General features: G+C 30.7%; 1 protein-coding gene across 1 annotated transcript in view; it reads left to right on the top strand.

Moving 5' to 3' along the window:
- Window positions 1–589: 589 nt before the first annotated feature.
- LOC145195315 (uncharacterized) overlaps window positions 590–14,021 on the top strand; it is a 45,109-nt gene continuing 31,677 nt past the window's right edge. Inside the window, exons 1-9 of the mRNA XM_090070002.1 lie at window positions 590–702; window positions 884–961; window positions 1,056–1,290; window positions 1,515–1,643; window positions 1,772–1,936; window positions 2,076–2,252; window positions 2,409–2,618; window positions 12,640–12,779; window positions 12,934–13,140. Of these exons, the coding sequence (XP_089926128.1) occupies window positions 884–961; window positions 1,056–1,290; window positions 1,515–1,643; window positions 1,772–1,936; window positions 2,076–2,252; window positions 2,409–2,618; window positions 12,640–12,779; window positions 12,934–13,140 (1,341 nt within the window). The 5' untranslated portion in view covers window positions 590–702. The remainder of the gene's footprint in view (window positions 703–883; window positions 962–1,055; window positions 1,291–1,514; window positions 1,644–1,771; window positions 1,937–2,075; window positions 2,253–2,408; window positions 2,619–12,639; window positions 12,780–12,933; window positions 13,141–14,021) is intronic.

Below are 14,021 nucleotides of genomic sequence, written 5' to 3' on the forward strand. Positions count from 1 at the left end.
GAAAACACTTCCTTTTCTTTCAATTGATGATGACGATAACTTAAGATTAAATAATATATTGTTATTAGAATCTTGAAGAACAGAAACATTTAGAGAATATCAGCAGGAAGAAAACTTCGAAAGTGGATAAATTTAATTTTCGAACTGAGTTCTTTTTATTGCAGCGGATTTAAAAAGCTCTATTAATGAAAAGAATTTGGAACAAAAAATTAACTAAGTTTTAATGCAAAAATCTACTTATTTATGATAAGCTTGTAAAAGTATTAAGCTATAGTTTATTACGGTCCAGAAATATTCTAAAGTTCAAAAAAAAAAAAAAAAAAAAAAAAATAGGAAAAAAAGCTTCGCGGATAAAATAAACGAATCAACGCATTTAAGACGATCAAAAGAAAAGAAAGGTAAAAACCAGTTTTACCAGTTTTTTAAACATCTTCAATGTAATAGCTATAAAAAAGAAAGGGAGGGTATTAGCAAAACCAGTGGGTTTGTTAGCAAATGTTGTAAAGTCAACAAAACTCATCCAAAAGCACGGCGATTTTGAAACTCCGCTCCTCCATCTGGTAAACTGATCAAACAAAAGCAACAACGCCTTTTTAATAATGGATATAAATTGAGACAGCGCATTGAATATTACATTTTACGACCACCGCTCGCTAAATCCATTGCTCAAGATTTCTACGTGATAGCACAAAACAGCTAAAGGTATTTATTACGTTATTTTGCAATTCTCAAGTTCTGTGTAACATAAATACAATACTAGAATTTATGATAAGAAAACAAATGTAACAATGAATATTTATTTATTACAACAACAAAGCAATGAGTGGTTAAATTAATATAACATAAAAAAAATAAAACCTAAATGTAACAGTTTTGTTATTAGATGATTTTCGCCGTTGTACTTTTGGGACTCCTTTCACAAACCATCGCCTTCGCGCAAAACGATGGCTTCTCGCAAACCGTAAGTTTGTCTTTCCTGCATTTCGTGTTTCATTTAACTTATTTATTACAATATTGCAAACACAACGCATTTAAATGGTTTGATTGTGTCTCAGGAGAGCCCAAGTCTACAAGCAGCTTCTGATTCGCTCGTCAACCTTGTTCAAACTGCTGATAAAGAGGTTGCCGATGTGATGATTGAAATGGCCAAGAAAACTGCCGATCTTTACAAGGTGTTTACACCTCTACTGTCACAAGTTTCGGTCGACGGCAAAACCATCACAGTTAACAATGTGGACATCACCATCAACAAAGAAATCACGCAAGAGCAGCTTCAAGTCATTTTTAACAGTAGGCTAATTTTTATTTTCTTTTAATTCAATTGCAACATGTAAAACAATAAAAAATTGGATACAGAGGTAGACAACCGTTCATTATAACAACCGAGTGCAAAACAATGAGTTGGTCAGCGAGATAAGTAAAGCAACCTGCGTTCATGTTTTCTAAATTGCAACGCTAAACTACTTTGTTAAACGACAGTGTTTAAGGAAATAAACATTGACCACTTTCTTTAGAACTAATGCAAACCTTAAAGAAGATGGAGGAGTTGCAACTGACGGGTGTCGTCGACTTTGTTGATCTTGCAAAACGAATCCAAGAGGCTTTCACAAGAGCCATTACCAGTCCTTTCGCATACGCCGACGGTACGCACTTTTTTGCTATTTTACTTTTATGCTTTGTGATGGTCTGCTATTATTTACGTATATATTTAGCCTAGATGGAACTTACAAACGCTATATTGTAAACATCATGTTTTTTTTTGTCTGTTTAGCAACTTGGGCGGAGACGAAAAGTAAAATCATTGATGCTTTTAAAAACGCCAAAGCGGTGGTGAGAAACTCTGTCGTTGTACTACTCGACCGCTACCACAGCCATCTTGATCAGTTGGCCGATAAGCTGGAAGAGCTTGTCGCTTTGCTTCCAGTAAATGGAGACAGTAAGTCATTAAAACCTCGACAGCTTTTTTAAAGCGACAGACAATAGGCTGAAAATACGAAAGCATTCTCTAATTTTGTTGATAATATAGTTTGATGTGTTATTTTGTCAAAAGTGTGTACTTGTATGTTGCTGTTTAGTCTGGAGAAACGTCCGAACCAAAGTGCACAACATCGTGGAGCAGTTGAGAAACAAAATTGCGCCTGCTGCAATCAGCAATATCGAGGCAGCAGAAAAGATCGCAGAGCTGGATTTCACATCAGCAATCGAGGAAATGAGCAAGGATCAACCTATTGTCAAAAGAAGCGTCACAGACAGTAAGTGCTCGTTTGTTACAAAGAGAGCGTGTCTTTTCTTAAACTTCCTAAAGCGAGTTTGTTAGTTTTGCTTTTTGGTGCTTACCGGCGCCATTTGACCCCCTCATCCTCCCAGCATTTGAAAAAGCTTCTTACTAACTTGCTTTCATTTAACAGTTTGGTCAAAAGTAAAGTCGGCTGTCAACAAATTGGGATCTGCAGTTAAGGATGCCACCATGAAAGTTATCGAGGAAAACAAGCCGAAGGTGATTGACGCTCTTCAAAACGTCAAAAGAATCGTAATTGATGCAGCCAAACAAATTGTGATCGAAGTGAACGGAGCAATCGTGAAAGTTATCGTCGGAGAACTGACCTCTATATCAAGCTAAGCGAGACTGAAATGTAGTTTAGATTTTTAAAAGGAAATTATATGTTAAGAAGTCAAACGCTTTTTAAATTCCGAAAACCTCAAGTCTTTACTTGCCAATTAAAAACTTATAAAAATCATTTTCATCTGTTGAAGTATCAATATCTATTAGCAGTTAGTAACTGACCCCTATATGTCATGTCTCGTCTCACATTTAGTTTAGTTAGCTTCATTTTTGCGACCGTTATGAAATGCAACGTTGTCAGATTTCAACTTCTAAAAAACCTTAGTTAAACGTAACAATATTATAATTCAATTATGTTGAACAAATCGGAGCAAAGTTGAACAAAGTAGAACAATGTTTAACAGGATAAGTTAAAATGTTGAATATATTGGTCATTGCCAATTTGCAATTACTAAATATATATGCATGTTGCCAAAAATCATAGTTTCAGCCCAAGATTGGTGAAGTAATGGTGATAATAAAACCAAAAACTAATTTGATGACGCCCAGTATCAAAGTCTGTTTCTTTTACAAATAATTTGATATGCTGTTAAGACATTTTAAAGATAAGGAATTCAAACGTTGTTCTATTAACTCGGCTAAAGATTGTGAACAACTTTGTTTTATTGAAACATCTTGTTCAAATAAAATGCGAAGTTTATAAAATAGTGGCTACTCGATAATAGAAAGTAAACAAATCAATCACTGTAAAGAACTAGTTTTTTTGTCTTACTTACCCAGCTCCATATATTGATGCTAGCATAGCTAACTTAAAAAGAATGAATAGGATATTTTAGTCTTTTATTTAGGAATCTTTGATTAAAAAGCTATTTTTCATGGTCTTTAACTGCTTTAAGATTTCCGAGCTTTGGATTATAACTTTGGAAAACAAACTTATTTTTTTTTACTTTTCATTACTTTATTGACGATTTGAAGTTTTTATTGGTTCATTTAAATATACAAATACTAAGTTTTCCATACTAAGCACCTAGGGTGGTAAATAAGTTTACAACAAATTAAGAAAAAATTGTTAACAATTTTTTTCCAAACCACTACAGGTTCACAACCACTAGGGCTTAACTTCTTTTTCATGAATCCGCTATTAGAGATGACATTAAAAGTAATGCAGAATTAAGTTTTTCTACGTTTTTAATGAACTATTGGCGCATTTATAGTAGCGCATTTACGGGAAAAAAGGATTTGCTGACCATCTGCAGTTTTCCTTTTTCCTCAGGAGTTTTATTCTATTTATATTATATTACTAATATATTAATATTTTTATATTGTTACAAGCTTGAATTCATTAGATTAAGATTACTGAATGGTTTGTCACTTCTTTGGTTCAGTTTCTTTTTTTTTTTTCTTTTTTTTTTTACATATATTTATAAATAAATCCATTTGATTGTTGAATTGGATAGTAGAACTATAAACAAATATTCGTGAGAAATAGTATGAAAGAAAAAAGATATGTGCTATAAAAACTCAAAACCATAAAAAAATGCAAGAAAATTGTTTCAACTTTCAAAGAGTGTATGATCCGTAGATTTTAATCTCGCATATGGATAAAACATAAGGTTGTGTGAGTATTTTGTAAACAAATACATAGCGTCCACTGTAATGTTTATTTACACAGGTTGTTTGAACGGAACTGCCATCCATAGGTAGGCATGCTTGATTGCTCTGCGGATCAGTTGGGTTGTTTCCAATCGTAACAACAAAACCTATTAAGAAATCATACTCTTGCCTTGAATAAGCAGTTATGCTTTCAATGTATGCGACTTTACCTAAATCCACTCTCCACCATACCAATCCACTTGTAAAGCCAGCGTAAGAACAAGCACCTTCGTTTGGATTTCCATCAAGTGCAAAACTAGCAGATTGTTCACCACCCGGAAAATAATCACTATTTTGACGCTGTGTAGCTTTTCCAGTTAGCACTATAAACATTTACACATAGCTGTGTACAGATGTGTATAGATATATATATATATATATATATATATATGTATATGTATATATACATATACATATACATATATATATATATATATATATATATATATATATATATATATATATATATATATATATATATATATATCTATATATCTATATATATATATATATATATATATATATATATATATATATATATATATATATATATATATATATATATATATATATATATATATATATATATATATATATATATATATATATATAGGCGCGGATCTAAGTAGTGGCCATTGTGGCAATGGCCACCTAGTTTAAATTTAACGGCAGCCACGTTAGTTTTGGGTTTTTTCGCTTAAGGAATATCCCTAAAAATTTAAATTTGTCTGCCGTAATTTACGAATTTCGGCTATAGAGATTCCTGTCATGGCCACAACGGTTCTTATTATACGTTCCCGACGTTTTATTCAATCAAAAAATGCTGTGAAAAAAATATTAAAATATCGATCTTTTATCGAAATTTCAACTGTGAAAATAAAATTTGGCCACACAGTTATAAATTCCTGGATCCGCGCCTGATATATATATGTGTGTGTGTATATATATATATATATATATATATATATATATATATATATATATATATATATATATATATATGTATATATATGCATAAATAACTAAATATGTTTTAATATACAAGCAAATAATATAGTTCAATTAGCTAAACTTATTGAAATGTACCTGTATATTGACATAAATCACCAATACTGTTATCATCGCACACACATTGAAAACCATCTTGAGCATACAAAGGCTTGCATGTGCCATTATTCTTGCAAGGCGATCTTTCGCATGGAATGCTCTACAGAAAATGGATTTCGTTTAAAATATCATTTTGCATTTAAAACAACCCGCAAACTAGAGATTCGTATATTTTTCGTTCAACTTTGAAAGCCCTCACTTTGGTGACATTTCTCAAAATTAATCGATGTTGAAATCCGTTAAACTTCGAAAAAAATTAATTAACAACGTTGAAATACGTTAAACTTCGAAGAACAATCATTAAAAAATTAGTTAACAAGAATTAATTAAACGATTATGAAAGCCGTAAAAAGTTGTAATTTTAATTTTAATCGACTTTAAAAACCAACATAAGTTGTTAAAACTTAGGGAGCGAAAACCCGACTTGAATACCCAAGGGTACCCAATACCCTTCAAGTCGGGTATTACCCGATGTAAACTACCCGAAGTATTACCCATAGAAGTACCCGAAAATGGGGGTACTAATTACCTAATCATCGGACCATAATTTTCGCGCGATCGGGTATTTTCGTTAATTTATTTCATTTTTTTAAATTCAATTTTATTTCAATTCTTTAAATATCACTTTCATTTCTATTTAATATTTTCCACCTGCCCCATGTAAGTATTATTTTTTAACTAATTAAAAAATAATACTCATATGTATGGCCGCTGAGAGGGGTGGGCGGTGGTGAGTGGACGGGGAAGATTCCCGGGGCCCAGTGTGTGTACAAATAATTTTTTAAAAATAATTTTAAAAAGATTTAAATAGTTTTGACTTTTAAAAGATTTAATTAACTTTCATTTTTAAGGTGGCACCCAACTGAAAACAAGTTTTTTTTAAAATAATCAAAATTATGATTTTTTTTTTGATGAGAATTAAATTTATATTAAAATAAAATAAAGAACAACTACTTTTTTAAATTTTACTATCCATAATGGCCAAAAATGTGTTGTGAAACACGTGTTTTTAGTAAATCTTCAAAACCTAATAACTTGATTTTGCCTAACCAACTCGAACTAAAATTTTGAACATAGTTTCCTAGCCATATTTCACACTGCTTGACCGTGGTATTTTTTTTTTGATCAAAATCGTTTTACAAAATATTTTGCATTTTTAACAAAATCACCAAATCACCTAAATGAAACATCAATAAATCCAGCACTTTAAAAGTCAATATTTCACTTCCTATAGATTTTTATTAAAATTCTGAGGGTTAAACTAAGTATTAAATTATAATAAACAAATTCTGAAAATTTATTATGTAATAAAGTTTCGTTAATGAAAAAATGTGTTTCAAAGTTTAAAAAAATACAAATTGCCAAAAAAGGAAAAATAAGAAAAAAATATATAAGAAGAGCATAATAGTTATTGAAATCCACCAGGGATGTAACTATCACTTGTTTCTTCTATTTGCTGATCATCTATGAAACCTTTTTTGACCGCTCTTAGTTTTTTTTTCTGAATTTTACTTTTATCCATTGACTTTGTCTTCATATGTCGAATTCTGATTTTGTCAACTTTACTTAAGTCAACTTAAGAGCCCAATATTTGCACCAACTTATCAAAAGTGAAAGAGGATAAGATGGAGGAAGAAGATGATTTTTTATTTCCAACAACACCATTCCATTTTCGTTTTTTTCTTCTTGATATATTTTGATTACTTTTATTTCCTTGTTTATTCATTTAAAAATAATTTTATTCCAATTAAATTGAAATTACTTTAAAATGATTTTGTACAAAAGGAGAGAAAAGTTACAGTATAAAAGACTAACATTAGCAGACCAAAAACACTTATGTTTTTAAATTAAGTTTTGAATTATAACTTTTAAAACGGAAAAGTAACAAGAGTCTGCATTTAACACATTAAAATCATGTTTTGTAATTGTATTTTACAGTTTTGAATTCATAAAAACTCAAATGTTTCTTCTGAAAAACAAGTGACCATGCATAAAGTTCAAAAAGGCATATTAAATCTCCACTTGCTTTGCAAAAGGACTGTAAATGACGTTGAAAAGAGTGACCCTAAAGTTTCAGGGTGCCTACATTGAAGAATTTGAGAAAATTTTACCCAATAATGGGATTGTAGTTAAATACTATAATGCTGGTCCACTTCTGCACCCATATTATAGAGAATATACACTTAAAAATGTAGCAAATAGTGAAGAAGGGAGGGAAGCTGCCATCAAGGAATTGTTTGACAAACACCCAACCACAACCCAGTTCTTTGAGTCATTGGATAATGATCATACTTCGCTAAAAACTTCAGACCTTGACAAAGCTATGGATCCAGTGGACCTTAAGTTTTTGAAAGACAGGAGGCAGGTTTAAGCGCAGCGCCCTGGGACTTCACAGTCAAGCCAATCAAAGCTCAACCCATCCTTGATGCTTGAATGTAAAAAGTATCAGACAATAGCCTTACCTGAAAGGAATTTAGATGATTTTGAATATTGGAAGCAAGATAAAAATGAGTTAACTTTACTTGCTGGTCTGACTAGAAGTTACTTGGTTATACCTATGACTTCTGTTTCAACAGAAAGAATGTTTTCAGTAGGAGGTAGGACAGTTTCAAATTTTAAGCATAATGTAAAGCTTGAAAACACCGGGATGTTAGTTTTTTGTAAGTCAAAATTACACGAGGGTTCCTTCTAACCTCAAAGGTTGGGAAAAAACTTGTGAAGAAGAGCCAAATGAGTTATCACATGTCACACTACCGACTGAGAAGAATCCCCATTATGGAAGATCACAAAGTCAAACCAAAGCTAGAAAAAGAGGTGGACCTGAAAAGGCTTCTCCAAATCAAATATCAGAAACTGAAACTGCTCCTGAATTTAAAGAGCAATAACGGCTACAGCTAACGACACTAAAGAGAGTCAGGGATTCTAGCTCAACAAGAGGGGCATGAAGAAACTCAAGGTGAAGACCAAACTCAAAGTCTCTCATTTGTTTATTCCAATAGCACTCCAGCAAAGACAAAGTAGTAATAGTACTAGCAAAAAAAGCAAAATTAATTAATATAAAAAATGATGAAGTAAAATATAATAGAATAAAATAATAATATAATAAAAATAATGAAGTCGAATAGGAAGAGGAATCAGAAAAAAAAGTACAGAGCATCTGAGCTTGTAAATATTTTGTTAGAGACAGATGATGATATATCTGATGATTATTTTTTTTATCAATAACTTGTTTGTTTTAAACTGTAAATATAAAATTTACAAATAGAAATATGAAAGCAATTAAAAAGTAAATACAAATAGCAAGAAATAAAAAAAATCAAATTTAAAAAATTCTTGTTTTGTTTTTTGGTAATCAGGAAAAAAAGCGATAAAATGTGATAAAAAGCAGTAAAAAGTGATAAATGCGGTAAAATTGCGTGTTATCCATTTTTACGCATTTTTACACTTTAACGCATTTTTTCTCATTTTTACCGACGGTGCAATAACTCCGATGTATCAGATGATACCGCCATACCAAAAATGAAACGGAGACCAAGCCCCAGGATTGTGGAACTGGAAAGGCAAGACAGACGTTATTTAAGCTCCCCAGGGCCTGGAGCTAGCACAAAAAAATGAGAATGGAAAACTGGAAGCGGACAAATAAATTTTTTTTACTAGGGTAGCATGTTAGGATTATTTTAGATTAGATGATGATAACACGCAAACAATTTTTTTCACTTGTTTAAGGAATTGAATTTTTGAAATTTGGAATGATTATTAAATAAACGCAAGGGTCTTAGTATACCTTTTGTATATTCTGTATTTCTGTAATGTTACTGTAATGTATGCTTCAACTTTTTAGAACTTAGAAGGGCAGAGATTACCAGCATATACCAAACTAGTTACCACTTCACTTTAAATCCATGTCTTTGAACCTGAACATACGTAGCTTCTTATTGATTGTGATTTTTCCTGAGGGATTGAGTAAGAGTTTGGGAGAACAGAAGAGAAAAATATAATTGTACTAGCACAGTCACATACTAGTTCCTTTTAAAGTATAGCTTATAGAACTTAAAATTGAAGCCATTAAACTTGAACTAAAAGTCATTGAGCTTTAAACCTGAACGAAGTCGCGCGGTGTTCGTTTGTTTACTTTTCGCACGCATTCATTTCGTTTACTCAAACGATTTCAAAAACAGTTTTATTTTAGGAAATAAATTTGAATGCTATTAGAAATTTTTAATAATTTTGAAACACGCCATTTTCGAATTTATACAACTTTTTACGATTTTGAAAACTGCGAAAATACATTTTATTCGAAGTAATACGATTTTGAAAACCATCAAATTAAATTTTATACAACTTTTAACGATATTGAAACACGTTCACACACAACTTTTAGCGGCTTCGTCTTCGACTTTAAAACACGTCGACCTCGATTGTTTTAACTCCTTTGCAAAGCTTAATGGACTCTGAAGATAGATAATCACAACAAAACGGCTTTTTTAAACCAACTTTAAACACAATTTTAACGAAGGTAAAGCTTAGTTTTATCTGATTCATTTTAAAAATTTGCAGTTTTGGTTAGCAGGTAAAAGAAAAAAAGCATCATTAACAACGGTCCTAGCATCAACATGATTATCCTTGTTAACTAATATAATAATGGTTCCCTTAATAATAATGGTTTCCTTAAACATCAAAAACCCACATTTTTAAGATATATTTAGGTTTATTATGCCAGCTTGGTGGTGCTAAAATTTTAGAAAGTATCGCTATATATCGTTCATATACAAACTTTCCCGCGCAAAAAATCCCTTACTAAATAGAATCAGGATAAAATATCACTGCCACGTGATATGCAAGCGTTTGGATAGATATTTAAAAATTTATAGCTAATGATTTTTAGTTACAAACAGTTTTTTAGCTTTGTAACTAAAGGGCGGTTAAAACTAATTTACCCATGTATTCACATACCATGTATTCACATACCATGTCAAAATATTTTTCATGTTACAAGGGGTTCAGAACCTGAAACACTTTTGGTATTTTTGTTCATGATATTAATCGTAACTGCTCCTAACCTGTATGATCTATACTTTACAGTAGTTTAGTAATTACTTACATATAACTCCTAAAAAAGTGACAATTAGGTTGCTACTAATGATAAAAGAATGTAAAAATCTCTTTAAAAGATGAACTCCTTAATGATTAAAAAAAACTTTTTATAGAATCCTAAATATGGATTATATAAAAAGATCAATCGGAAAAAGTTGCATAAATCTTGATAAGTCAAAAAATGTTAAAAGTTAAAAACAGGTTATCTCTTAATCATCAAACTTGAATCTCTAAATTTCAACAACCAAAGTTATAAAGCAAATATCAAATAAGTAGTAAAAAAAAGATTAGAGAAAGTTGAATCTTAAAAAGTCTAAATACTAAAAGTTCTCAGTCAATTCTCAATCTACAATCTCTCAATGTACAACTTAACTCTTTAAATATGTTAGTTAACAAATAAACTTATAAAACAAATAGCAAGTAAGTAGTAATAGTATATGAATATATAAAGTGTTATATAAGTAAGAAGTAAAATGTTTACCAGCATGCTGACATGCATCCATCCAGGAGAGCTTTGGAGGAGTGATCTATCAGCATACTTGTTCAAAGGTAGAAACTGACATTCATACGGTCTTTCACTCACCGCTTTCTTAGGGAGGACGTTAAATGACGTGCAGTTGGTTATTTCGCTGCATTTTTTCATGCATTGCGAGGTGTGTGATGCGCTCATACTAAGTAAAATATTATTCGAGTTCAAGAAAGCATTTTCGACGATGCTCATAGAAACGAAAGATGCAACAGAAACTCCGTTTGTTTGTTGAACTTTTGGAAGGAAGACCACAGATGATCCGATGTTGAACCTAAAAATGATTTCAATTTACGGCCATTAAAAATCTTAAAAAGATGAAATGAAAAAATGTAATAAGTCACTAGAAAAAAAACGAAAAAAAAAACAACAACAATAGAAAAGCAGACATTTCGTTGACTTAGAACCATTATTGAGTTGAAACTGTTGTTAAACACTACATTCAAAGTGTTAACAGAACTATACATTGAGTTTAGTATTAATTTTCATATTCATAGTGTTGCATAGCAGGTAAGGAATAATAGTAAAAAATGTGCACCTTGAGAAGCACATCGTTAGTAATACTCCCCAGAACATAGTAACAGATGTAACATGTGAAAACAAGTGTAATGCTGAAAACTATTTTTTTAATAGTGAAATTGAAAGAGTATATAAATTCTTCATCAGTTTTATAAATTAAAAATAAAGAAACTAAAAAAAATACGTCAAAGGAATTAATCCATTTTTTATAACTTTCGGCACGTATTTCATAAGTCAAACAGAAACCTCAATTTCTAAATTACAAATAGAAGCGCACTTGCTTTCCAAGATTGACACCGCCTAAATTACTAAACAATGATGTGCACAAAATATGCTTCAGATTTCAAAACTTTATCGAGGTGTAACATGTCTTAAAACTAACTGAATTAAATCTAAAAACTCTATTAGAATATTTTCATTTTTCGAAAAATGGTTTATACATTGTAAATCCACAAAAACCGAAGATTACATATATAACAAAGAAAACTCACAGTAGTTCTGTATTAAAATAAAAGTACATAATGAAAGTCTTAATATCCTGAAGCTTTAACTTTTAAGACTGTTAGTCATAGAAGTTGAAGTTTCAGGTCTATGCAGCTCTTGCTACATTATATATTTTCAAAGATAAAAACAAACAATTGATCATACTTGCTATTAAGGTAAAGCGCGTGGTTTGTTGATAGCTGTAGATTTAAATTTGTGCAATCGGTAAACCAATCGATTGAATTATGGACTTTATTATAGAGGAGGATGCTGTAACTCAGTAGACTCGCTGGATTGGCTGGCCATAATCGACTACAAAATCTGCTATAAAAGATCATATATTCATTCCAATTTTAGATTAAGTGTTATCATAAATTTTTGTCAAGTCAGTGGGCTTAAGTATTCTATCTTTGAAAAGGGAGTGGCTGTCTTCTGATTTGCCAAGATTTAGCTAGTGGGTAGGAAATTTCAAATACCTTTTAGCAGATAGAACGGGTGGATTGAGACAAGTTTTTTTTTTCCACGCCTTGAAATCACGTGGAATAATTTGTAAATATTGTGGAATTATTTGTAAGTCATGCATCAATGGCTTTGGCATATTATCTGAAAAATCAAATCAAAATGTATTTTAATTTTCAAAAAAGATAGATTTTAAGAAAAAACATAAAAACTTTTCTTGTAAAAAATGCTACAGATATTATTGTGGTAAATCGTTTCAAGAAAGAAGGTTACACAAGAGCTGCTATTTGCAATAATATGAAGAGATGCAGGGAAGGTAAAGATGTTAACAACATAAAAGCTTTTAATCGGAGGTGCGTAACAATAATCATTGGGGTATTTTGAAAAGAGCTGCAAAAAATAAGGTTCGTGTAAATTTGCGTAAATTAGCCCAAAAATTTTCATCAAGTCACACAGCCATATGTCGTCAACAAGCTCAAGTAGAAATTCATTATAAAACACGTGGAAAAAAACCTAAATACAATTAAAGATTAGTCAAAAGTCAAAAAGACTTAGTGGAAAGCTGGTTAATCTATTATATGGGTCAGATAGTATGATTATTATGGACGATGAAAAGTACTTCACATTCTATTTTGATTTGAAACCCGTTAATGATGAATTTTACACAGATAATATAGATACATGTCCAGATGAAGTGAGAGACAAAGGTATAGAGAAATATCTAAAGCACATGCATGTATGAATAGCGATCTGAAAGGGGCTATTCTGAGTTTTTGTGCAATTAGTCCAGGGATAAATCAGGACATATATCTTAAAGAATGTTTGATAAAAAGACTTTAACCTATTATTGAAAAGTATTTGTTGATATTATTACTGTTTATTGATAATATGAGGTGGGAGAACCTTCATATAAATAAATGATAAAGCGAAAAGAAGAAAAGTCAAAAGCAGCAAAAAATGGCGCTATTTTACTTTCGCACCCCCCCCCCCCTATTTTTTTTGCAGATTATGAAAGATCGTCGTTTAAAACGAAGAAAATGTATAAAAAAACAATACTTTTAGACCAACTTAACGTACTCTAATTTCAATCTGAAAAAATTAAAAACTCATACAAAAACGCTAATATTCGCCATTTTTTCAACTCGATGACGAGTTTTAAAAAGTGAAAGTAATTATTTAGATATTAAACATGGTTTCCACCGCTACTTAAATTTTTAAATTTTGAACGCTCCATTCGAATGCAAATCATGGCGAAAATTTTAGTATAACAACCAAGCAATAAAAACCAAATCTAACTGTAACATATAAGTTGTTTTTTTAAGTTACTATCCAAAATTTTATATATTTTTAGGAAAGTACTAAAATATTTCCACTAAAATATCACTTTAAAACAAAAATAAGTTCATTATTCAAGATGGCGAATAATAGTGTTTTTGTGTTAGTTTTTTGTATAATTTTATAATCAGACTACAATCATTGACTCTTCTGCGCAATGAAAATAAATTATTCATATAAACAAAATGAAAATTTAATTATTTTTGAAGATTATGAAAATTTAAAATAAATTGAACGATAAAATTTCTGATAATAGATTTTCTTTGGAGATTTTTTTTATTT

Source organism: Hydra viridissima, unplaced genomic scaffold (assembly GCF_058129835.1).
Source record: "Hydra viridissima isolate aposymbiotic clone 2 unplaced genomic scaffold, HvirCarnegie_v1 scaffold_13, whole genome shotgun sequence".
NCBI lineage: Eukaryota > Metazoa > Cnidaria > Hydrozoa > Anthoathecata > Hydridae > Hydra > Hydra viridissima.